The sequence below is a fragment of the Perognathus longimembris genome, chromosome 7, assembly GCF_023159225.1.
Source record: "Perognathus longimembris pacificus isolate PPM17 chromosome 7, ASM2315922v1, whole genome shotgun sequence".
Classification (NCBI taxonomy): Eukaryota; Metazoa; Chordata; class Mammalia; order Rodentia; family Heteromyidae; genus Perognathus; species Perognathus longimembris.
This window is the reverse complement of record NC_063167.1, coordinates 22,655,061-22,679,916: the sequence shown is the minus strand read 5'-3', so window position 1 is coordinate 22,679,916 and position 24,856 is coordinate 22,655,061. Positions and strand designations below refer to the sequence as shown.

Sequence of the window (24,856 nt, the reverse complement as noted above, 5' to 3'; positions counted from 1 at the left end):
CTATTTATGTGAAGGCAAAAAATAGGCAAAAACAGGCAAAACTAATCTATAGTAGTAGAGGTCAGAATCCTGGTTATCTTTGGGGATTTGCAGTGCTGGGGACTAAACTCAGGACTAAATTTGCATATGGTAGTCAAGTACTCTTCATTGAGCTACCTTCCCAGGCCCCTAGGTGTTATCTATTTGGAGGGGTAATAGAAACCCTGACAAGGTTCTGGAAATATTCTATATATTTAACAGGCTGGTATATGTGTGTGTGAGAGTGTGTGTGTGTGTGTGTGTGTGTGTGTGTGTGTCCATGTATGTAAGAAACAGTATCTGAAATGCATATTTGAAATGTGTAGGGTTTTGTATTTGTTCATTTGTTTTCAGTGCTGGGGATAAAATCTCGAGGCCTGTGCTTTAAACATGCTAGGCAAGAGGTCTACTGTTGAGTTATACCCTCAGACCCTGTGTTTTGAGACAGGGTAGCTCGTCTAGTCTTGCACTCTCAGTCCTCCTGCCTCGCCTTCTGAATGTTGGGATTATAGGTGTGCAACATCATATCCAGCTGAATTAGGTGTGCTTTTTACCATACATTATGTAAATTAGATTTTTTTTGTTGGTTGTGGGGCTTGAACTCAGGGCCTAGGTGTTGTTCCTGAGCTTGTTTGTGCTCAAGGTTAGCTCTCTATCACTTGAGCCACAGCGCCACTTCTGGCTTTTATCTGTATATGTGGTGCTGAGGAATCGAACCCAGAGCTTCATGTATACAAGGCAAGCACTCTACCACTAGGCCATATTCCCAGCCCCTTTAGTCTTTTTTTTTATTATTAATTAAATTTTGTTGACAAGGTGTTGTGCAAAAGGGGTACAGTTACATAACAGGGCAGTGAGTACATTTCTTGTGATATTTTACACCCTCGTTTTTCTTTCCCTTCCCTAGATCAGGTAGGCATATATATAATACCCAGGGTATCAAAATCATATACAGTACAGCTCCACTTCTTAATTGGAGATTAGTCTCACAGGGACTTTTCTGCCCTGGCTAGCTTCAAATTGTGATCCTCAGATCTCAGCCTCCTGAGTAGCTAGGATTACAGGTGTGAGCCACCAGCACGTGGCTGTAAATTAAATTTTAAACAAAGGTAGGGAAAAGAAGATTCAGATTCTCACCTTTGATGAGGTACAAGCACATTGTTAATTCCTCCCAGTTTTGCGTTTATCTTCAGGCAAAGGTTGGAAAGGGTTTGTGGTGAGGTCTTCACTACATTTTTTACCTGGACACACTGTGTTGCCATACCTAGAAGGGTATCTCCAACACGTTTCACCTCCGCTTAAAAAAAAAAAAAAGTTAATTTAAAAATGTTTATTTTTAAATCAACACGTTTCACCTCCGCTTAAAAAAGTTAATTTTAAAATATCTATTTTTAAATGTTTAATTTGAAAATGTTTACTCTCCCAATTGTTAGTAAAGGAAAATCCACATGAACATTTACAGAGAGTATATTACATACTGTACCTGGTGTTGGTGCTTTCCTCTGCTAATACCCTCAGGGCACCACCCCCCTATGTTTAGACAGGTCCTCCCCACCCCCTTTCCTTACTCCCTTCTTGAAGGCCTGGAAGCCAGCCTGCTTCCTTCATTCTTTAGAGCTGCCTGCCACCACTGGCAAACCCCCTTGAAGTTTCTTTTCCCACATGACTAGTCTGGCAAAAGAATCAATCACCCCTGCTCCTCCCTCTCAGCATATACTTACCTTTTCTTTTCCCTAAATGGTAAGGATTAAACAGAAGGTAACAAAAGAAGCAAATGTAGAAAGGGTTGAAGGGCTACTCTGTAGCTCCCACAATCTTGACTCATGATAACCAAAAGAACTTTTTATGTTGCTTCTTACCATGGATACAAGCTAACCAGCTCCTCTCCTGGAAGTGGCAGGCTTCCATACTCATTCCCTCTGATTTCCTTGGTGCTTTTCACCAAACATTCCAGCTTTCCCAGATTCTTGGACTAAGATAGGATTGTACAGTATTTCTTGCTCCCATTTCCAGTAACTTTCTCCCCTAACTTTCCATAGGTTGAGTACAGCCCCTTGGCCCTTTATAGCCAAGAAGATATAAAGAGATAATATGGGACAGCAACATTCCAACAGTTGTTCTATCAAGGTGGGTCTTAGAGTGGGGATGACAACATGAAGCAGAAGCCACTATCCCCCTTCATGGGACTTGTAGCAGGAACAAGAAACACATCTTTGTTGTTGTTTGTTTTGCAGGGCTGGGGATCAAATGTAGGGCCTTGTGAATGCTAGGCAAATTCTCTACCGCTATCTTAGTTGCTTTGAAACTCTGGCAGTTTGGAGTTATTTGTGACTATAGATAGCATCCCTAGCACCCTATCAAACCAACTACTTGAAATCATCTCTCATTCAACATCAAAAGGGGGTCATACCATAAACTGGTGTCTTCCCAGGCAAGATAACCACGATTAGCTGTAGACCCACATATGTCATTTTCAGATGTTTAAACATGGGTTCCACACTGTCTGCCCCTTGTGCGTATTTGCAGAAACAAGGCTGACCCTGGATAGGCATTCCTGCATCCTTGGAGATTTTACGAAGTTGGTCAGTGAAACTCCTGTTAAGAAAGAAATAGTAAGTCTCACAGAGCTTTCATCCAGTGCGCATCAATGTCAACAGACAAAAAAAAATCTTTAGTTGACAAAAATGGACTGGGAGGCTCATGCCTATAACCTTAGATACTCAGGAGGCTGAGACCTGACGATTGTGGTTCCAAGCCAGCCTAGGCAGGAAAATCCATCAGACTATCTCCAATTAATCACCAAAAAGCTGGAACTAAAGCTGTGGTTCAAGTGATAGAGTACTAGCCTTGAGTACAAATGCTCAGGGACAGCACCCAGGCCCTAAGTTTATCAAGTCCCAGGACTGGCGCGCACACACACACACACACACACACACACACACACACACACACACACACACAAAGGCACTAGCATCACTACAATTATATCAGAGAATCTGTATTAATAAACCAGATGTCATTTCTATGTGTGTCAGGGATTTAGAACCAGTATACATCCACATAAAGACAGAATTTCACAACATGGAAGGTTTTACTAAGCTAAAAACATGAAGATACTCACTTCAGTAAATCTTCCCTACATTGTTTCTGAGGTGCAAAACAAGCAACTGCCCAAACTTTAATTTCAATGCCGGCATAAAACTGCTTTCCTCGCATGTCCCAGACACCTTGGTTGGGTGTTGCTACTGTTTTATTCTTTAAAAACAAGAAGAGAGAAGAGAAAATACTTTATAAGGTAAGGCTATTTTAATGTTCAAGAGGGGGGAAAATTCAAAATTTTATTCAGTACCAGTCAGAAGACAAAAGGCTATAAAGTGAGATTAACTATGGTTTCATTTAACATTGGGGAGTGAGAAACTAGATTATAATCTTGTTTGGACTGCAATGGAGAGGTTGACTGAGATAAACAGAAAGCTTACCCGGCCTCCGTACTGTAGCATTGGGGCTGGAAGAACCCGACCTGTGAGCTCTGTCATTTCATTGTGGACAACAATCCCAAATTCTTTAAGGTAGGGATCAGGTCCACCTACCATGCTGTTGCTCTTCACCTAAAGAACAGGAAAGCCTGCATATATAAAAAGAGTAACTGTGTCCCATCAGAAATTTTCTATTGCTTGTTTTTTTCATCTTAGAGCTGGCTAATCTTGAAGACTATGCCTTACTGACCAGTCTACTGATTTCTTCCTGTCTGTCAGGAGCAGATCTTGCTGTGGCTTTGATCATCGTGGATGTCTGATTGTCTGTGAGCTTCTTTATACATCGCTGCCCTGCCACTATATTACAGACCTGTCAAAAGACAGAGAAAAATTGGTTTCTGTACCAATGGGTTTCTATATCTTAAACTTTTACTAAACTATCATACATCCTCCATTTTGAGAAAAATTGAAATTGTTATACAGTGAGGTTATCTGTCCAAAGTATGTTAGAATTCCATCACTGGTTTAAAACTTTTTTAAAAAATTCTTTAAGCTATTCAAGAGATTGGCAGATTGGTGAAAGAAAGTTGATTTCAGCTTACCTCAAGTGGCAAGTATGTATGCTTTTGTTCTTGTCCCACTTGGAGACAGGGAAGATGGGGGTATTTCAGCTGCAGGCTATACTTTTGCTTAAAATATTGAGCTACTGTACATTCCATAGCTTGACCATTTTCTAGCTGTAAAGGAAAGCTACAAAAGAGAATTTGTTTTTTTAAAAAATGTTCTTTTTTTGCTTTTTTCAAACAAGTAAATAAAGCCTACTAACATTTTCTACCTTGATCAGTCAATTGAAAAATAAAAATCAGTGGAGCACAGTGTGTGTTTGGCAGGCACAAGGTCCTAGGTTCAATCCCTAATGCCACCAAATAGCTATAACAAACAAATAAATAAAACAAAGGTAAATCTTCAAGTATTTTTCACTGAAGTCATTTTAGTGTCACAATAATTCTGCTGAAAATTTCATTTTCCATATCTGTTGGAAGTTAGAATGAAAAAAATACTTAAATTTTAAAAGAATTTTTAAAAAGAAAATTTTAAACAAGAAGAACTATAAAGCCACTAGTGGATCATGCCTGTAATCCTAGCTACTCTAGATCTCAGATCTAAAGATCGTGGTTTGAAGCTAGCAAGGGCAGGACTTTCCAAGAGACTCTTATCTCCAATTGACCACTAGAAAACCAGAAGTGGAACTGGGGCTCAAAGTGTTAGCAAAAAAAAAAAAAAAAATGGGCTGGGGATATAGCCTAGTGGCAAGAGTGCCTGCCTCGGATACACGAGGCCCTAGGTTCGATTCCCCAGCACCACATATACAGAAAACGGCCAGAAGCGGCGCTGTGGCTCAAGTGGCAGAGTGCTAGCCTTGAGCGGGAAGAAGCCAGGGACAGTGCTCAGGCCCTGAGTCCAAGGCCCAGGACTGGCCAAAAAAAAAAAAAAAAAAAAAAAAAAATCATGGATCATGCTCAGGCCCTGAGTTCAAGCCCCATAACTGATAAAAAAAAAAAAAGACAGAAAGAGAAAGAGAGACAAAGATAAAGAAAGGGAGAGAGAATAAGGGAGGGAGGGTGGGAGGATAGAACTTAAAGAAATTGTAGAACTCAAAAGTGTTAACACTTACAGATTCAAATACAAAAATACAGTATCTTGCCAGCTTTTTATAGATGATTAAATTCAAATAAGGACTTGGAGTCATCCATATAGGAGTTTTATTTGTTTAAGAGAACTTTTTCTTAAATGACTATAGCAGGGGTAATGGGGCCACATTTTCAGATCTCCAAACTTTTACATCCCTCAGTCAGAAGAAATGCATGAGGATTTGGAAGCAACAAGACCAAATATATAAAGCTGAGATTATGACAGACTATTTGGCATGAACTGGGGAGCATGATTTAAGAGACCCTCATTATCTGGCTTTTACAAGGGGTTAAACTATATCAAATACTTAGGAAATTTAATCTTGCTTTTTTTTTTAACAGATCTACAAAGTAATTTGGGAAGGACAATATATGTGATATTTAAATTCTATTGCTTTAAACATTACAGCAAAGATGATATAGGGCTATAAAGCCTAGTAACTGTGATAAGATTATGTGAATTAATGAAACAGGCACAGTTCTTGAAACAAATGCTACCATTTTCAATACTGACTTCATCAGGTTGTTTTTTGTTTTTTGGTTTTTTGGGGGTTTTTTTTGGTTGGTCATGAGGCTTGAACTCTGGACCTGGGCATTGTCCCTGAGCTCTTCACCTCAAGGCTAGCACTTGAGCCACAGTGCCACAGTAGAGATAAGAGTCTCATGGACTTTCCTTCCCAGGCTGGCTTTGAACCTTGGTCCTTGGAGCTCAGCTTCCTGGGTAGCTGGGATTACAGTTGTAAGCCAGGAGTGTCTGGCTTTTCATCAGGTTTTTATAATATTTTCCCTCCTAGAAAATGAAGTCAATGGAATGATAGAAACAGAGCATGGAATACTGTTTTCCAATTCTTTGGAACTTCATGTGTATGTATAAATGTCAGTATGAAGAATTTACTTAAATCAGACTGAATATACTTCATTTGTCTAGAAATCACTCAAAATTTTCAACTTTCTAGAACAAAGCCCTACAGGTAATTTTTATATACACTAGTGTAATTAAAAACCATGGGTACAAGGGCTGGGGATATGGCCTAGTGGCAAGAGTGCTTGCCTCGTGTACATGAGGCCCTGGGTTCAATTCCCCAGCACCACATATACAGAAAATGGCCAGAAGTGGCGCTGTGGCTCAAGTGGCAGAGTGCTAGCCTTGAGCAAAAAAGAAGCCAGGGACAGTGCTCAGGCCCTGAGTCCAAGCCCCAGGACTGGCCAAAAAAAAAAAAAAACAAACCATGGGTACAAAACAAAGCTAGAATGTAAGATAAATAAAAGAACTTTCTAGTAGCAAAAATGATGCAAAATTTGTATATTAAACACCTTTTACTGAAGAGAGACAATACTTACATTTATGTCAGATACAAATTTAGTGATCTTGACTACAAGAATACAACTTACACATATGTTCATTTTTGTTTTTGTTTTTTTTTTTTTTGGCCAGTCCTGGGCCTTGGACTCAGGGCCTGAGCACTGTCCCTGGCTTCTTTCCCGCTCAAGGCTAGCACTCTGCCACTTGAGCCACAGCGCCGCTTCTGGCCGTTTTCTGTATATGTGGTGCTGGGGAATCGAACCTAGGGCCTCGTGTATCCGAGGCAGGCACTCTTGCCACTAGGCTATATCCCCAGCCCCTCATATGTTCATTTTAAAGCACTTTCATATATGTTGTTTCATTTAGCCACAGTACCCAGTGGATTTGAAAGTGGGTGATTAGGAAAGTGAGGCCTGGGATGTGGAAGGGAGGATGCTGCCAAAGGCAGGCCATCACACTCATATCTAGAAGTGACAGCTAGCTACAAAGGGTGGGGGGGAAATGTACACAAAAATGCAGAGCAGTCTGTCTTCCCACAACAGCCTTATATGACTTCGAGGCATCTGTGTCTGGCAGTGATTATTCTATATCCTTAAAAAAAAGTCAATTTATAATTAGAATACTCAGTTTAAAAGGTGAATTGAAAGAGGGATATGTGCTTTTTAAATATTGCTATGAAAACATCTAAAATAGGATGGGTGGCCTGGCTCAAATGGTAGAGCACACACTTAGCAAGCACGGAGCCCTGAGTTCAAACCTTAGTGCTGATAAAAAAAAAACAATAACAAAGAAGCAGATAAAACAAGAAAGAATATATAACACATGTTTTAAACCATTAATATTAAAAGCAAAGACTGTGGTGATCTTGAAATTTAAAATATACTATACCAATTTTTCAAGTGTTTTTATAGTGGCTTTCTGTGACCAGAAGTGTTATCTTATTATTATTATTATTTTTTTTTTTTTTTTTTTGCCAGTCCTGGGCCTTGGACTCAGGGCCTGAGCACTGTCCCTGGCTTCTTCCCGCTCAAGGCTAGCACTCTGCCACTTGAGCCACAGCGCCACTTCTGGCCATTTTCTGTATATGTGGTGCTGGGGAATCGAACCCAGGGCCTCATGTATATGAGGCAGGCACTCTTGCCACTAGGCCATATCCCCAGCCCATTATTATTATTATTATTATTTTATTTTATTTTATTTTGCCAGTCCTGGGGCTTGGACTCAGGACCTGAGCACTGTTCCTGTCTTCTTTTGCTCAAGGATAGCACTCTACCACTTGAGCCACAGTGCCACTTCCAGCCGTTTTCTGTTTAGGTGGTGCTGGGGAATTGAACCCAGGGCTTCATGCTTGCTACTAGGCCATCTCCCCAGCCCCAGAAGTGTTATCTTATTATTCTAGATGTGACTAACATACGTTTGATGACTGGCTGGCCGTCTAGTCACATTGCAAACTCGGTATTTCCGTTTCATCTGTCCACAGTGAGTCACTTCAACTTTGAGACCTAAAATTCAAAAGAAAAAAAAAAGAGCCAAATTATCAGTTTAATTAAAATAACAGTGAAAAAATAGATTTGGATATTGTCTACAAGATAAAAGTTGCAAGAATTTGAGGACAAATCATAACAATTTAAAGGCAAAAAGGCTCAGCTGATTACAGTACACTAGGGTCTAGATGCTAAACTTCTCTGCTCCTTGTCCTTGTTTTTTATTTATTTATTTTATTTGGGTGCTGGTCCTGGGGCTTGAACTCAGTGTGTAAGCACTGTTCCTACATGTTTTTGCTCAAGGCTGGCACTCTACCATTTGAGGCATAGCCCCACTTCTGCCTTTTTGGTGATTAATCATAGATATGAGTCTCACAGGCTTTCCTGCCTGGGCTAGCTTCAAACTGTGATCCTTAGATATCCTGAGTGGCTGGGAAGGGTGGGGGGAATAAGCCATTGACACTCGGAATCTCCCTCCTTCTTTTAGTCATTGTCTTCTCTTTCTTTCTTTTTTCTTTTCATTTTGAGACAAAATTTCACTATGTAGCCCAAGATGGCCTTGAATTCTCAACTCTTCTGCCTCAGTCTCCAGAGTTCTGGAATTACAGGTGTGTAACACCATGTTTGACTATAGACTTACTCAACCAACTTTGTCACTTCACTCGATCAATACTTATTCAGCATCAGATATATTCTGATATTACTTTCATGTCTGGTGATAGTCCTTATGAAGCTTATTCTCTAGTGATAGAAGACAGCTAATAACAAGAGGAAAAATTCCAAAAGAATATATACAGGTACATTATTTTAATAAAAGTGAAGTTTATAAGAAAGGGTAACAATGAGCGATGAGCTAGAGGTATGACCCAAGTGGTAAAGTGCTTGCCTAACTGGCAAACTCAGAGATATAAAGTCAAAACTCCAGTACTGAAAAACCTTTTTTTTTTTTGGTCATATATCACTGGGTGATATATGGCAAGTATGATTCTAAAAAGCATTAAAAAAAACCTAATTGCATTTAATTCTCACAAGACTGCAAGGTATATATTATCTTTTTCTTTCAGCTAGATAATTTGAATAAACTAAGACTCACAGAGGTTTACAGTGCATATGAAACTTGTCCAAGGTTCCACTGCTAGAACTAGCTATGTTGTGATGGAAGCCCAGTTCTGCTTGACTCCAAAACCCAGGCTACTTGCATCACACTGAGCTGCCTATCCAAAGCAACATGAACACAAATACCTACCTCTGATTTCTTTGGTAAACTTGACACGCTGAGAGTCAGTTAGAGGTTTGGTCTGTTCATTGATGTTCTGAATGTCTAATACCTCACACATGAACTCAATGATAGGTTGAGCCCGGTAGAAAGCAGTTGCAGATACTATCAAACAAAGAGGAAGGATGCTAAGCTTCAGGAAAAATAGAAGGTCCAATAAACACACACACACAAATGGCAGTCAAAAGAGTTAATCAATTAAAAAAGCTCCATCTTACCATCAATATTGAGCATCATATTCCACATCGCAGGTCTCACAGACTGATGGAAGCCAAACCAAACCTCTCTGCCCCCTCCCAGAGGGTGGTAGTAACCTTCAGGAGGTGAGAAAAAAGAGCGGCCCACTGGTGTATACCTGCAGAAACACGTTTGCATGTTTTATAATTAAATCTTGAATGCTCTTCTGTTTTCAAGTGCATGAACTAATTTCAAATTTGAAGTATGACTTGGGCAGAAACCTTTCACTGGTTAAATAGAACCTACCAAAATTTTTGTGGGAAAGGGTCCAAATAAAAGTACTAACCTCATAGAGGGAAGATGTCTTGTGATAACATCTAGTGCTTGCACTGAATCATCTGGGACTTCATTCAAGTGCCCAGCTAAAGCTTCTAAAAGCAACTGAAGACTTACAACTGATACCCATTGAACAGACACTTTGAAGGTTTGGTCTTTACCCTCACCTGGGAGGGTCACCTCCATATCAACCTAGGGGAAAAGAAATATATGTAAGCATACATGTTTACAAACTCTATGGGAAGGATTCTGAGAACATTCAATATGGTATAGGCATAAGTATGTTTATCTTAATATTTCCTGTAATTGCAAGACATTGGAAACAGTGTGTCCATCAACAATGGAATAGGAGCTGGAAATGTGGCTTAGTGGTAGAGTGCTTGCCTAGAATGCAAGAAGCCTTGGGTTCAATTCCTCACAAATGGCTCAAGAGGTAGAGTGCTAGCCTTGAGCAAAAGAATCTCAGGGACAGTGCCCACACCCAGAGTTCAAGCCCCAGGACTGGCAAAAAAAAAAAAAAAGGAATAAATTTAAGATGGAATACTATATAATAGTTAAAAATAATGTATGCATGTATGCTATAACATGGATGAACCTTGACAATATTAAGTGAAGTAGACCAGAAAGACAAACAATATATAGTTCTACCTATATAATGTATATACACTAATTAAATTATTAGAACCCAAAGCATAATAGTAGTTACCAGGGAGTGGGGGCAACAGAGTATGGAAAATTATTGTTTTCTAAGTATAGAGCTTCTGTTTGAAATAATAATAGAAAGTTCTAGAGATGAATGGAAGTGATAAACTCACAACAGTGTGAATATACTTAATATTGGTGAATTGTACACTTAAAAATAGCTATGCATAGGGCTGGGAATGTGGCCTAGTGGTAGAGTTCTTGCTTAGCATGCATGAAGCCCTGGGTTCAATTCCTCAGTACCATATATACAGAAAAAGCCAGAAGTGGCGCTGTGGCTCAAGTGAGAGTGCTAGCCTTGAGCAAAAAAGAAGCCCAGAACAGTGCTCAGGCCATGAGTTCAAACCTCACAACTGGCAAAAAAAAAAAAAAATTAGCTATGCATGGTGGTTCATGCTTGTGATTCCAGAAATTGGGAGGCTAATAAAGGAGGATCAAAAGTTCAAGATCAGGGGCTGGGAATGTGGCTTAGTGTACAGTCCTTGCCTAGCATGCATGAAGCCCTGGGTTCACTTCCTCTGTGTTATAAAAACAGAAAAAGATGGAAGTGGTGTTGTGGCTCAAATAGTAGAGTGCTAGCCTTGAGCAAAAAAAGAAGCTCAGGGGCAGTGCCCAGGCCCCCCCCCACCCCCCAAAAAATCAATGTCAGTCTGGGCTACATACTGAGACCCTGTCTCAAGAAAATTTTTAAAAAAGAAAAAGGTTAAAGTGATAAGTTATGTCATAAAATAGTACAATAATTTTTTTTTTTTAATTTGAAGGTAGGTATACTGGTTCGTGCCTGTAATCCTAGCTACTTGGGAAGCTGAGGTCAGAAAGACTGAAGTGTGAGTCCAGTCCAAGCAAAAGTTCAAGAAATTTCCTTCTAAACTAATGAAAAGCAGGTCTTGGGGCTGGGAATATGGCCTAGTGGCAAGAGTGCTTGCCTTGTATACATGAAGCCCTGGGTTTGATTCCTCAGCACCACATATATAGAAAATGGCCAGAGATGGCGCTGTGGCTCAAGTGGCAGAGTGCTTACCTTGAGCAAAAGGAAGCCAGGGACAGTGATCAGGACCTGAATCCAAGCCCCAGGACTGGCAAAAAAAAAAAAACAAAAACAAACAAACAACAGAAACACACACACAACAAACAAACAAACCACGTCTTGGTGGTACATACATATCATCCCAGCTATGCAGGGAACATAAATAGGAGGATTGTGGTCAAGCCACCCCAGGCATATAAGACCCTATCTGAAAAATAACAAAAGCAAAATGGGCTTAAGTAGTAGAGCACTTGCTTTAGCAAGTGTAAGGGTGCCATTCAAATGATACTACTGCCAAAAAAAAAAAAAAATCTTTGAATTAAAAAAAAAAGCTCTCAATGTATACAAATGAACAAATGAGACATCTCTCAGAACTATTGTTAAATAAAAAAAATAAAAAATAGCCAGGTGCCAGTGACTCATGATTTTAGTCCTAGCTACTGAGAAGGCTTAAGCCTAAATAGATATTCCCAATTTTAAGCTAAATGGCTTGACTGGATGTGTGTGTGTGTGTATTAATATCAATCAGTTGTACAATGGAGGTCTCATAAATTCTTAACTTTTGACAAATGTTCTTTGTTTTGCCTTTTTTTTTTTTTTTTTTTTTTTGGTTCCGGTCCTGGGGCTTGAAGTCAGGGTCTGGGTGCTGTCCTTGAGTTTCTTTTGCTCAAGGCTAGTGATGTACCACTTGAGCTACAGTGTCATTTCTATCTTGTTCTAAGTAGCTTTATTGGAGATAAGAGTCTCACAGACTTTTCTGCCCAGGCTGGCTTCGAACCACAATCCTCAGATCTTAGCCTCCTGAGCAGCTTGGATTACAGGCACGAGACTGCTTTTTTTGGTGATTAATTGGATATAAGAGTCTCATGGATTTTCCTGCTCCAGCTGGCTTTGAACTGTGATCCTTAGGTTTCAGCCTGAGTATGTAGGATTACAGGCATAAGCCACTGGCACCCAGACCCTAGCCCTGCTTTCTTAAATTTTAAAAATAAGGTTTTAAAAATACTGTTATTATGAATTTTCATAAGCAAGTACTATAAAAACTCCATTGATTCAGAATTAGGTAGTACTTTGTTAAAAGTACATTGCTAATGTGAGAAATTTGGAATATATTTAAAGATAATATAAGATCAATTCTAATGATTATGTTTCACTTTATGGGTTGTTGTGGGTTTTTTGTTTTTTGCTTTTGAGTTACTGGGGATTGAACCCAGGACCTCAAGATTACTAGGCAAGCACTCTCTCTACCTACTAGCCATGCCCCAAGTCCTTTTGTTTTTGAAATATAGACTCAAGGTCTTCCTGGCTCTTCCTCCAGACTAACTTGGATTATATGCATTCTCTATCATCTTTAATTATCAGTTAACTAAGAGACAATAAATATGGGCAGAATAACAAATCTATCATCACTATGAAAAACAACTCTGAATAAAGAACTGAAGTATTACTAAAAAGGTCAATATTTTGTTAGATGTAATCTTTACTGAAAGCCCAAGTATTTCTTTCTGTTAACACTTACCCTATCCCGTCCAATTGGCAGTGGATGTGCTGTGTACATGTTTCTTTTGCCATCATAGCCAGGCTGCCGATCACCAAATATCTGCATCTTGAAGTGCCGTACCATTGTATCTACTACCTCCCTTAACAGTAATGGAGATAGTGGCAGTTAGCTTTGAGAAATGGTGAACAATAAGGAAAGTATCTCCAAACATTAGTCATCTAAATCTAGTTTGATACTTAAAAAAAAGTAAGAGTGAAAGTTGTGATTAATTTGAGTAATTAAAAATAAGTTAACTAGGGCTGGGAATGTGGCTTAGTGGTAGTATGCTTGCCTAGCAAGCATGAAACCCTAGGTTTGATTCCTCAGTACCATATAAACAGAAAAAGCCAGAAGTGGTGCTGTGGCTCAAGTGGTAGAGTGGTAGCCTTGAGCAAAAGAAGCTCAGGGACAGTGCTCACGCCCTGAGTTCAAGCCCCAGGACTGGCAAAAAAAAAAAAATTAACTAATGGTAGCAAAAAGTGAACAGAACCTCAGGTACCAGTGGCTCATGCCTGTAATCCTAGCTACTCAGGAAACTGAGATCGAAGGATTGTGGTTTGAAGCCAGTCCAGGCAGGAAAGCCCCTGAGGCTCTTATCTCCAATTAATAACAGAAGTGGAGTTTTGGCTCAAGTAGTACAGGGCTAGGCTTGAACAAAAGGAGCTCAGGAACAGTGCCCAGGCTGAGTTCAAACCTCAAAACTGGCAGGGGGGAAAAAGTGAACAGAAGTAGCTACAAGGTGATGACAGAAGGGGAATAAAAGAAAGCAGTACAAAATTTATGGCATCTTCTCAACATTCTCTTTCCAAAATCCTCTCCTATGATAAACACAGCCTTATAAGAAAAACCTATTCCAAATATCTATGTTTGGCATGGATGTTCAATATCATTATTCAGGAATACCGGTTTTAGAAAAGATAATGGAATTCAGAAGTCTGGGGATTAATAAGACATATGATATTCAAGTAAGTCTACCCCTTTTTCTAATGCTGGTGATTTATTATTCTGAATAAGAGTTCTCAAGTGGTATAGACAGGGGAATGTAGTAAGATAATAGAAAGGTTACTGATATATTTCCTTTTAGAATGAAATTCTTTTAGTCAAGCATGCATAGCTTTACTTAAGTGGTCTTGTACATATACCAGGCCACACAATGTACAGACTCTGAAAGAAATGCAATGACAAGGAAACTGGGGGATGCAGTGTAAGATAAAGATAAATATGGGTCTAGGTCTTCTGCTACAGAGAATATCTTCATATCTGGTAAATTCTTATGAGACTAACCACATCAGGACCTCTCAGGACCTCTCTTGATAATGTTAGAAATAAATACAGCTTCTCTCTGACCTTATTTTTTTTCTAAGACAATTCTTTAAAACAAAACCAAAAAAAAAAATGAACCTGGTGCTGGAAATGTGGCTTAGTAGTAAAGTGCTTGCCTAGCATGCATGAAGCCCTCGGTTCAATTCCTCAGTACCACATAAATAGTAAAAAGCCAGAAGTGGCACCGTGGCTCAAGTGGTAGAGTGCTAGCCTTAGCAAAAGGAAGCCAAGGGGCAATGCTCAGGCCCTGAGTTCAAGCCCCAAGACTGGCAAAAAAAACAACAACAACCCACAAACAAACAAACAAACATGACTGTATTATTTGTTTATTTATTTATTTATTACTGGGGCTGGAACCCAGGATGTGCACTTGCTAGGCAAGGCTTTGCCACTGAACTACATCCCAATTAAAAAACTTTTTTTTGTACCAAGATTAAGGCTTAAACTTGGAACCTTCCACTCTTGCTTTTTTTTTTTTTTGTCTGCTCAAGGTGCTCTATTACTTGAGCTATACTACCCCTACACTCAGATTTTTGCTGGTTAGTTGAAGATGAGTCTCTTGATTTTGTCTGCCTTTGCTGGCTTCAAATCTCCTCAGATCTCAGTCTCCTGAGTAGCTAGGATTACAGGAATTAACCACTGAAACCCCAATTTTCCAAGATAATTCAAACCCAACACCCAATACCAACACTTAATATCAAAATTTGAATATTTATAGATAGTACTATTTCCTATAAACACTACTAACTCCATCTATTGTTTAGTAAACTTCTAGTAACCTTGATCAATGAGCGTGACCTATCTTTCTCATTCAGTATATATTTATTCATTGACCAATAACATATCAATCAATCACTCTGATAGAATAACAGGAGGATAACCAAATAAGAAACTTACCACTTTAGATTAAAAACAAAGTCAATTTGCTGAGGAATCCAGAGAAGATTATAATACATAAATAAATTATATGCACTTATGTAGACAGTTTTCTAATCCTTACCTATTGACTCTACGAGGTCGTTTTTCTGGTTTAATATCCACATCATAGTGATACACATCTATTTTTGGGATCTGCACCTGGAAATGGTTGGCTAATAGTCGAATTGGTTTCCCAACAGTTCCAAGGCCAGGACGACGTGGTGGCTGAAAGAGGCTGGCTGGAGGCCCTAAAGAATTTGAAAGACATAGGCTTTGCTATTTGGTCATGAAGAGGAGTGTTCCCTTCATGATGATGATGACCTTGTTATTCACTGAACATACTCTGACATAAAAATCTTGGCTTGTTTAATTAACTTAAGGGTCTCCAAATTTCTAAATATTGCATCACTCCATTATTATTTTTAATATAAGGGACATCAAAATTAGACCGTATGATGAATTCCGCTAAGATAGAGGCAACTGTGTAAAACTTTGTAATCATTAACAATTTAGTAGTTAGGTCTATAAAATAATATGTATTTTAAGATAAAACCTATCCAGACATGGTGGCACACAACTTTAATTCTAGCACTGAGGAGGCTGAAACAGGAGGAACGAGAGTTCAAGGACAGCCTGCTCTTAATACAGAGAACCCCCCTCCTCTCTCCCTCTCTCTCATACACACACACACACACACACACACACACACACACACACACACACACACAGTGGAGGAGTAGCTTAAGTGGCAGAGAATCAGATAAGCAAGAAAGCCTTGAAAGTTCAAGGCCCTGAGTTCAAACCCCCATGCTACAAAAACAAATACCTCCAAAACACTCCAGAATTTATTATTTTTTCCTTTTTTTTTTTTTTTTGCCAGTCCTGGGACTTAAACTTGGGGCTGGGCACTGTCCCTGGGCTTCTTTTTGCTAAAGGCTAGCACTCTACTCCTTAAGCCACAGTGCCACTTTCAGCTTTTTCTGTTTGTGTGGTACTGTGGAATCTAACTCAGGGCTTCATGCATGCTAGGCAAGCAATCTACCACTTAGCCACATTCCCAGCCCCCAAATTTAATATTATCTTATTAAATTCTCTAAAAAATGTAATAAATAAATATTAACTTTAACTCGTCATTTATCCAGTTTATTTTCCCATAGGTCATTCTTTCTCTCTCTTCTCGCTCCTTTCTTTGCCCTCTCCCATCTTCTTTCTATTCCTTTCCCTCAAAATTGGAAATGTATCAATTTTCAGCTGGAAGGAATTTTGTGGAACACAATCTGAGAGATACTTGTCTAGACAAACACATACTCCCTTTGATGAGAATATCAAGTGGGCACAGGCCTAAAAAAATAAATATCTTTCTGCTATGTTGAGCAAAGTAGGTTGCAGTTACAATGGAAAGTTACCAACTCCCTTACCGACAAGGCATTTCATTGAAAACAAGGACAATTCACCAAGGAGAGAAAAGAGAAAACTTTAGGGCTAGGAGGTATGGTTCAAGTGGTAAAGCCATTTGCCTAGTAAGCAATGAGGGCCTGAGTTCAAACTGTAGCAGGGAGGAATACGAGAGAGGGGCGTAGGAGAAAGGGGGGTGGGGAGTGGGAGAAGACTTGAAGCAATAAGTTGCCCAGGTCTAACATCACTTAGGAAAACCAGAGCAAATATTTTAATGATTTTTTTGTGTTGACAGATCACCATATGCTGCTAATAGTTAAAGTACTGAAAATATTTTTACATATTAAATTCATTGTTCATTTTCCTCCTAAATTCTACCTGTTCTTTAAAACTCACTTCAGGTGCAACTTCCTTAGAAATCTTTTCCTAATTGTCACAGGTTGGGAGATTCATTATCTGCATTCTCAAAACGCTGAACAGGGTAGCACTTGGCACAAATATAAGAAACCATTTGTTATGTTACTCTGTCTCCTTCACTGGACTTGTAAATTCTCAGAAGAAACAGACTTCCAGATCCCCTCGCCGTTTAATTCAATACCCAGTAAGTAACAAGAATTTACTAAGTATTGAATGGAACACTACCAATAATCTCAAATAGAAACCTTGTCCCTAATATGCAATTACATTTCAATAAAGCACAAGCACAGCTTATACTAAAAACATTACTGCTTAGAGTTATTATACTTTCTGGTGTACAATGGGATCTACTCTAGGTGTGATAAGACAACTGCAAACAAGGTAAGAAGTAAATAATAGAGGTGACAAGCATAATCAATCTAATTGAATCATACAGTAAGTCAGCTTTGCATTTTCTAAGATATATTTAAGCAATCATAATATAAAATTAGAAGAAATTCAGCTTTGACTGGGGATGTGGCCCAAGTGGTAGAAGATCTACTTAGCAAACACTAGGACGCGGGGCTGCGAATATAGCTTAGTGGTAGAGTGCTTGCCTCATATACATGAAGCCCTGGGTTCGATTCCTCAGCACCACGTATATAGAAAGAGCCGGAAGGGACACTGTGGCTCAAGTGGTAGAGTGTTAGCCTTGAGCAAAAATAAGCGAGGGACAGTGCTCAGGCCCTGAGTTCAGTCCCCAGGACTGGCAAAACAAAACAAACACTAGTCCGTGAGCTCAAATCCCAGTACCACCATCCAAAAAAAAAAAAAAAAAAAAAGACAAAACAACTTCTTAGAAGAGCAATTTTGAAACAGAAACTTTGATCAAAGGACTTGCCTATGCATTTGATTTCAAAGTGACTAGAATTAAGGCCTCCCAGTTCACTTCATTCCCCCCCCAGCCTTCATAGTCCTATGGCATCTATACTTCTTTGTAGTACTGAATGTCAAAAAGACATGGCAGAGGGACTAAAAGAGATTAATGAGTACAGGGTTGGGATGTAACTCTGTGGTAGAATATGTGCCTAGCATGCAGATGAGGCCCTGGGTCTTATCCCTAGCTCCTGTCCCCTCAATAAAAGCAGAGTAAAAAATATATATATATATATATATATGTATATATTCTCTATAATACATATAATACAATATATTACATATTGAATTATATTATTATATATTTATTGTACTAATATAATAGATATATCATAGTATATAACTTATATATTATATATAGCCATGCTCATTTCAGGACTAGTAGGATGACTCAAATGCTGCAAAACAACTAATGAGTAATAAATTTTATCTCAAAACCTGATTTCCGGGCTGTGAATATGGCTTAGTGGCAGAGTGCCTCCCTAGCATGCATGAAGCCACTGGGTTTGATTCCTTAGTACCACATTTTAAAAAAAGGCTAGAAGTGATGCTGTGGCTCAAGTGGTAGAGTGCTAGCCTTGAGCAAAAGAAGCTCAGGGTCAGTGCTCAGGCCCTGATTTCAAGCCCCAGGAGTGGAAAACCAAACCAAACCTGATTTCTTTGAATTTAGCAAACAAAGGGGTAAGTGCATACTTGTTTAGCGTGTATGGGGCCCTGGATTCCATCCTTAGTATTACCATTAACAACAATAAAAAAACTTATGGTCAATATAACCAAATGGAGTGGTAATCTGATTCTGACTCTAAATTACTGTCATAAACTGAACATAGGTGGTAGAAGGGGGAAGAACAACACTTACAAAGATTTTAGTGATTGTTCCAATAAAGAGGGCAAAAAAACACTAGATCTAGGTGTACCCTGAGAGCGAAGCAAGAATATTTCCCTAGGTTCTAAAACAGCCTGGATGCAACATCTCACAAGACTATGTACTCCCTTTGTTCTCATTTCATGCTCAACAAGTATCTTTTTGTTATTAATTGGCTTTCCAAGGTACTGTGACAGTAAAAGAGATTTTGCTAGAAAGAACACAGGAAAATATTACACTCAAGAGAGAAGATTCATATGACATTTTGGCTTAATTATTAGTGCTTTATAAATGTAGTTAATCAGAATTAATTTTCCCCAATCTAAACAATCCTGAGTAAAATGGTAAGTACTCAAACCTATTTACCCTGAAATCAAACCAAAGAAGCATGTGAGAAGAATCTCAGGGCAGCGTTTTGTTTTTTGTTTTTTTAACATTATCAAGATGATGCTTTTCATGAAATTCAGCTTGGGTACATAGAATCTTTCCATATCAGCTAATAAGTGCAACAGTTGCTTAGACTATAAATTACTCTTAGAAGGGAGGGAAGTAACATTAATTGAGCATCTCTAATGCCCATGTCTCTAAAATAAGACTTTTTACATACATTATCTCATTTCATTCTCATAACAATCTTGCAGCACCTAATTATTATTACCCTTATTTTGTAGTTGAGGGAATGGAAGTTCAAAGGAATTAAGTAATTTGCCCAGGGTCATACAACTATTAAATTACGAGGTTAGATTTGAACAGAGGTCTGTTACATTCTGAAGTCCTGATCATGCTCTTAGCTGGGGGACATATCTGAAGTAATGGCATAATACAGTGAGTTGTATCAAATAATAATGTGACATATCATTTTTTTAAACAAGCTCTCCGTATGTAGCATAGACTGGCATAGGATTCCTGTCTCAGCATTCCAAATGCTGAAATTATAGGAAAGTGCCACCACATCAAGCTCAAATCAATTTGTCTTTTTTTAAAGGCATATATGAAATTTGACTAGGATGGGGCCTTTAAAACGATTAAACTTTAAGCAACAAAATGAAGGTTGGATTTAATCACCTAGTTATGCAAACAAGTTCTAAGAAAACAAACCTGCAAAATTTCCGAACTCAAACAGTAAATCTAATTTTCTATGCATTAATAAGATGAAATAACCGTTCCGACTAAGTGCATTATTTAGATAAGCTCTGGATATGAAAATTAATTCCACCACTGCCCCTAAACCCTGCCCTATGGAGTCCAGGCGTTGGGGTGGTCCCACGGCACTGGAGACAGCCCGGAATGAGTCCTCTGGTTGGGACAGGCAGAGGGAGATAACTGGAGGTCATCCATACCTACAGTGAATGACACTTTCTCTGATCCTCACCACCACGCGTAACCCAATTAGAAGAGAACTCGGGATGATGAAGCCTGTGCTGAAGAGGGCCGGCTGGTGACTGCTCGTTCACTCAAGGGCTAGCCTGGACCACCCAGGGATCGATAGAGTGACAGGCCAAACTACAGGTCCTTGGAGGAAGAGCCAACACTTTGCCCCTTGGCCTCGGGGCTCAGGAGAGGGGTTTGAAGAAAGTTCTCCTTCCTCATCGGGCTCTCGGCCCATCTGCCAGAACAGTAAAAGAGAGGGGTGCAGGCCCCAAGGCATCCTGGATAGCAAATGTGTGTAGGGGGCGGGAGGGGGGGGGCTTCCTGGCTTGGGTTAGACTCTGCGTTAACCAGGCACAGACCTCCTGCGGCCCAAACTCGCCTCGCCACGACCCGGGGCGGGGGGGGGGGGGGGAGACGGGGGCACAGATCTTGTCTTCTCTCGAGGTTGAGTCGGGTCTCCCCGAGACTCGAGGGACACGGGTTATCTTCCTGAGCCTCCCTTCCTCAGATCTCCAGATCCCGCCCAAGGCTCCGGGCTGGGGCGCGGTCCTATCCCCGACGCCCTCACCCCAAGGCCCTGGTCAGCTCCCTCGGCTTCGGGCAGGAGGGCAAGGGTCCCCTTCTCTGAGGCCTGGCGGCCCGAGCCCCGGTCCTCCCGAGTCGGTTTGGGTTGCCGGGCAGCGAGTCCCTCCCGCGGGTCCCCAGGTTAGGGTCCGGCCCCGGCCCCGAGCGCGCTCCTCACCGGGTCCCAGAGCTTCCATGGCAGTCGCGGCGGGGGCCGCCTCACCCCGGTCCCCGGTGCCTCCCGCTCCGGGCCCCGCCGCCGCCGCCGCCGCCGCGTAACGCTTGATCTCCGGAATCTTGGCGCTGAAGGGGCGCCGCGGAGACGCGGGCGCTGGGCAGGGGGCGGCGGCGGCGCCCGGCCCGGGGACGGGGACGGGGACCCGGCTCCCGCGGCTCTTCCGGCCTCGGCGACAACAAAAACAATCCCCGCCGCCGCCGCCGCCGCCGCCGTCGCCGCCGCTGCCAGCGGGAGCGGGAGCGGGAGCCGGCGCGCGCCCGCCGCGCGGGGAGTGGGGCGGGGGGGGGGGGGCCGCCGGCGCGCGCGGCCGCCCCGGGGAGTCCCGGCGGGCGTCGGAGGGGGGCGTGCGCGGCCCCGGGCAGGCGCGGGGTCCTCGGAGCCGGGCCGGGGCCGAGGGGCGGGGTGCGGCGGGGCGGGCGCGCGCCGGGAGGGGCCGTGCCCAGAGGACGTGTCGGGCACGCGCCCGCCGGCCGACACTGCCCTGGGTGCGCCGGGCGGCCGTGCCCGTGGGCGCTAACGGCTCCGTGGGGGCGGCCTCTCCGGGCGTCGGGAGGGGCGGCCGGCCACCCTCAGACGACCCGCCGCGGCCGGGCTCCACGTTTGCGCGTGACAAGCGTCCTGCGGGCCCCTCGGGGCTCCCCTCACCTCTTGCCCTCCTCGTCGCCCCCTCTTCCTCCCCTTTTCTCGGGGGTCGCACGCGCAGCGCTCCTCCCTTCACCCGGCGCCTCACACCCTTCCTTCCCTGTCCAGCACCCGGGCTTGGAGTTGGAGAAGACAGGACCCCAGGCCAAGGTACCGTTTCTCACCGGCACGATGAGCGACTTCTGGCACACCGGTTTGAAAAGTGAGGACGGAGAAGAGTGTGTGACTCACACAACAGATATTATTATTATTATTATTATTATTATTATTGTCGGTCGTGGGGCTTGAACTCGGGACCTGGACGCTGTCCCTGAGCTCTTCACCTCACGCCTAGCGATCTACCACCCTGAGCTACAGCTCCACTTCGGGTTTTCTAGTGGGTAATTGGAAATAAAAGAGTCTCGCGGACTTTCCTGCCCCGGCTCCGGCTTGCAGCCACGACCCTCAGATCTCAGCCTCCTAAGCGGCTAGAATGACAGGTGTGAGTGAGCCCCTGGTGCCCAGTCTCAACCTGGTCATTCTTGACCAGTCGGACAGTTTCTATTCTCATTCCCACTCAGATCCCCCCCCCCCCCCCGCGCCCCCGAAACCCTTCCTCTTGAGCCCTATCCAGACCAAACTTCTGTAGCCAATAGATTTCCCTTCCTCTGCGTAGCGAGCAACCTTCCTCCACTTCCTGCGGTGGCAGAGAAGAACCCATACAGCAGAATACCACTTCCCCTTCAGCTCTGGCTGGCTGCTCTCTGAGGTGCTCTTCCTGATGGTTGCTCATTCTCCTAGTCTCCATATGCCTCCAGGATAGGACAAGGATTCTATCCTGTATTTTCCCCCATTGCACTAAAACTTGAATTATTTTCATATCAGAACCACTCAGCATCTAGCCAAACCGCCCTAAGGCTTCAATTTGGAGGTATAATTAACTCAACTGTCTTATGTCCAGTCCAGGCCTGGATCTCACAGCACTGTAAATCCTTGAGGGCAGGACTCCTGTCTTATTCAGATAGCTAGATTTGTGTGTCTGTTGCTTAGCAACCTATCAGGTACCAAGTGTATTTGTAGAAGAATTTGTGGAATCAATGAAGGAGAGAGCAAACAAGTGAATGTGTGAATGGTAGAAACTACAAATGATCCAGTGGAAGGAGCTACGTGAAATTCTCTGGGTAAAGGGCTAGCTTCTCTAAAGAACAGACTTTTAAATCACATGGTCCTGGGATTCAAGTACCCCTAAGAATGAGCTCTAAGAAGCTCTGGCATGTCCCCATACCTGCTCAAGGATGTCTTGAGGAAGTGAGTGCCTATATGGGTATGCTCTTGTATCAGGCACTGAGCAAGCAAGTATCCAATAGTTACTAGTTCTTGCTCTTCCTTCTCTCCCTCTCTTCCCTCAGCTAAAAGCCACAATGCAATGTCTTTATGCGCCCCTGGTGCTGTCTTGCTGTCCCTGGAGAGACAATGAGCTCAAGATTTCTACTCAGTGCAAGAGAGAACAGAGCCACCATGGAATAAGCATGTTTACACATTCTGTGCCTGAGCCACCTAAGCAGAGGGAAGTGGCTTCCCTTTCTAGCAGCAGCAAGAACCAGGCACAAAGAACATGCCTGCCTAAACAATGAAACAAAACTTCTTGAATGTGTCAGTGCTGTCCTGAGGGCATAGGAAGGAATCTGTGCCAGGTGTCTCACTAGTAGACACTGTGCCCAATTGCAAGGTTCTAGCCACCGATACTGCTGTGCTACTCCAATCCTGTCTTAGCTACAGGTCAGTCGGTGCTTTGATATTCCAGCCTCTCTCCATACCAGCTGTCCTTAGAGTCTGGCGCTTAGAAGTTGAAGAGGAGTTTCTTTGAAGTTGACCCAGTGGGCCAGAGGCTTTCCTTCTTCATCTGGGAGCCCCTTGTTCAAACAAAAGTTAAGTGGAAATTAAAGTGGAGTCATTCTGGCTCAAGGGGCCAGGGACACATATTGAACACTACTTAACTAGACTTGCTCACCAAAAGCCACAATCTGGCACCTAAGTAGAATGCCTAGGTATCTGTTCCTCTTCCACTGACTGCCTTACTCTTAGTTTTTAAATTGAGATGTAATTCCCATGCCATAAAACTCACCATTGTAAATGCTATAATTCAGTAGCACTTTATACATATGGTAGCTCTGATCATCACAACTATCAAACTCCAGGAAATTTTCTTCAACTCAAAAAGAAATCTTGGCTGGATGCAATGGCTCCACTGGTAATCCCAGCTACTCAGGATGCTGAAATTATGAGAATTGTGGTTCAAGACTAGGCAAAACAAAACAAACAAAAAAACCCACCACCACCAACTAAAGCCCACAAACAAAACCACAGGAGGGTTGGGCATCTGTGGCTCACATCTGTAATCCTAGCTACTTAGGAGGTCTAAGTTCTGAGGATGATGGTTTGAAGCCAGCCCAGGCAGGAAAGTCCATGAGACTTTTAAAAGAGCCAAAATAGAGCTGTTGTTCAATTGGGAGAATGCTAGCCTTGAGGAGAGGAGAAAAGAAAAGAAATGAGTTGTAGAGGGGAGTATAAGGCAGGACTAGTGGTGGTCCCACCAAAAGTTACACTTCTACAAAATGTGGGGTTAGAGAAGTAGGTAGGAACACTGTCCTTACCCCACTCCCTTGAATTTGAATTCGAGACCTGGTGCTTGCGAGGCAAAAGCTCTGTGGTGCAACACTGGCTTTTTGTAGAGCTGAGGACCAAAAATTAAGGGGGTGGGCTCAGCTTGGTTGCCCCATTCAGTCTTTTCTCTATGGCCAGCCAATCAGATCCCTGTGTGTGACCAGACTGGCGTCAATTAGCCAAGCTGTGAGCATGCCCTTGTGAGAGGAGATTCTGTCAGGGGAGTGAGTCCCTCAGCCTGTGCGAGGCCCTCATGGACCTCTGCCACCTTGTGTCCTGAGCCCACAGGAATGACTGAATGGCTGAATTCAGACAGGTGAGGCAATCGAGTGTGCATTTTAAACAACATTTTGTTTGTTTCTGTAAGAAAATTAGCTGTTTTAAATTGAATGGTGCCATTAATCTGTTTACAATATTTTAAACACCTTCATTTTTTTCTTGGTTAAGCATATGAAAGAAAAGATCAATTCAGTCTTTTTCCATTTCTTTTTTGCATGTATCTTTTTCCTACCCCGGTCTAGGCTGCCTTACAGTG

The 24,856-nt window shown here is 42.0% G+C and overlaps 1 protein-coding gene across 3 annotated transcripts in view; it reads right to left on the bottom strand.

The window, feature by feature from the left end:
- Ago4 (argonaute RISC component 4) overlaps positions 1-21,247 on the bottom strand; it is a 40,997-nt gene extending 19,750 nt beyond the window's left edge. Inside the window, exons 1-13 of one of the 3 annotated variants that reach the window (XR_007211563.1) lie at positions 20,977-21,217; positions 15,354-15,519; positions 13,010-13,130; positions 9,772-9,953; positions 9,467-9,603; positions 9,219-9,353; positions 7,903-7,990; positions 4,097-4,244; positions 3,745-3,864; positions 3,498-3,626; positions 3,140-3,273; positions 2,429-2,613; positions 1,156-1,315 (exon numbers count right to left, since the gene is read on the bottom strand). Coding sequence is in view for 2 of the 3 variants with exons in the window: in XM_048350875.1 (XP_048206832.1) it covers positions 1,156-1,315; positions 2,429-2,613; positions 3,140-3,273; positions 3,498-3,626; positions 3,745-3,864; positions 4,097-4,244; positions 7,903-7,990; positions 9,219-9,353; positions 9,467-9,603; positions 9,772-9,953; positions 13,010-13,130; positions 15,354-15,519; positions 20,977-20,995 (1,724 nt within the window). In the remaining variant the exon portion in view is untranslated. Of the gene's footprint in view, positions 1-1,155; positions 1,316-2,428; positions 2,614-3,139; positions 3,274-3,497; positions 3,627-3,744; positions 3,865-4,096; positions 4,245-7,902; positions 7,991-9,218; positions 9,354-9,466; positions 9,604-9,771; positions 9,954-13,009; positions 13,131-15,353; positions 15,520-17,624; positions 17,643-20,976 lie in introns of those variants that run through there. The other 2 variants (XM_048350875.1, XM_048350876.1) reach the window with 2 other exon arrangements.
- Positions 21,248-24,856: the final 3,609 nt, after the last annotated feature.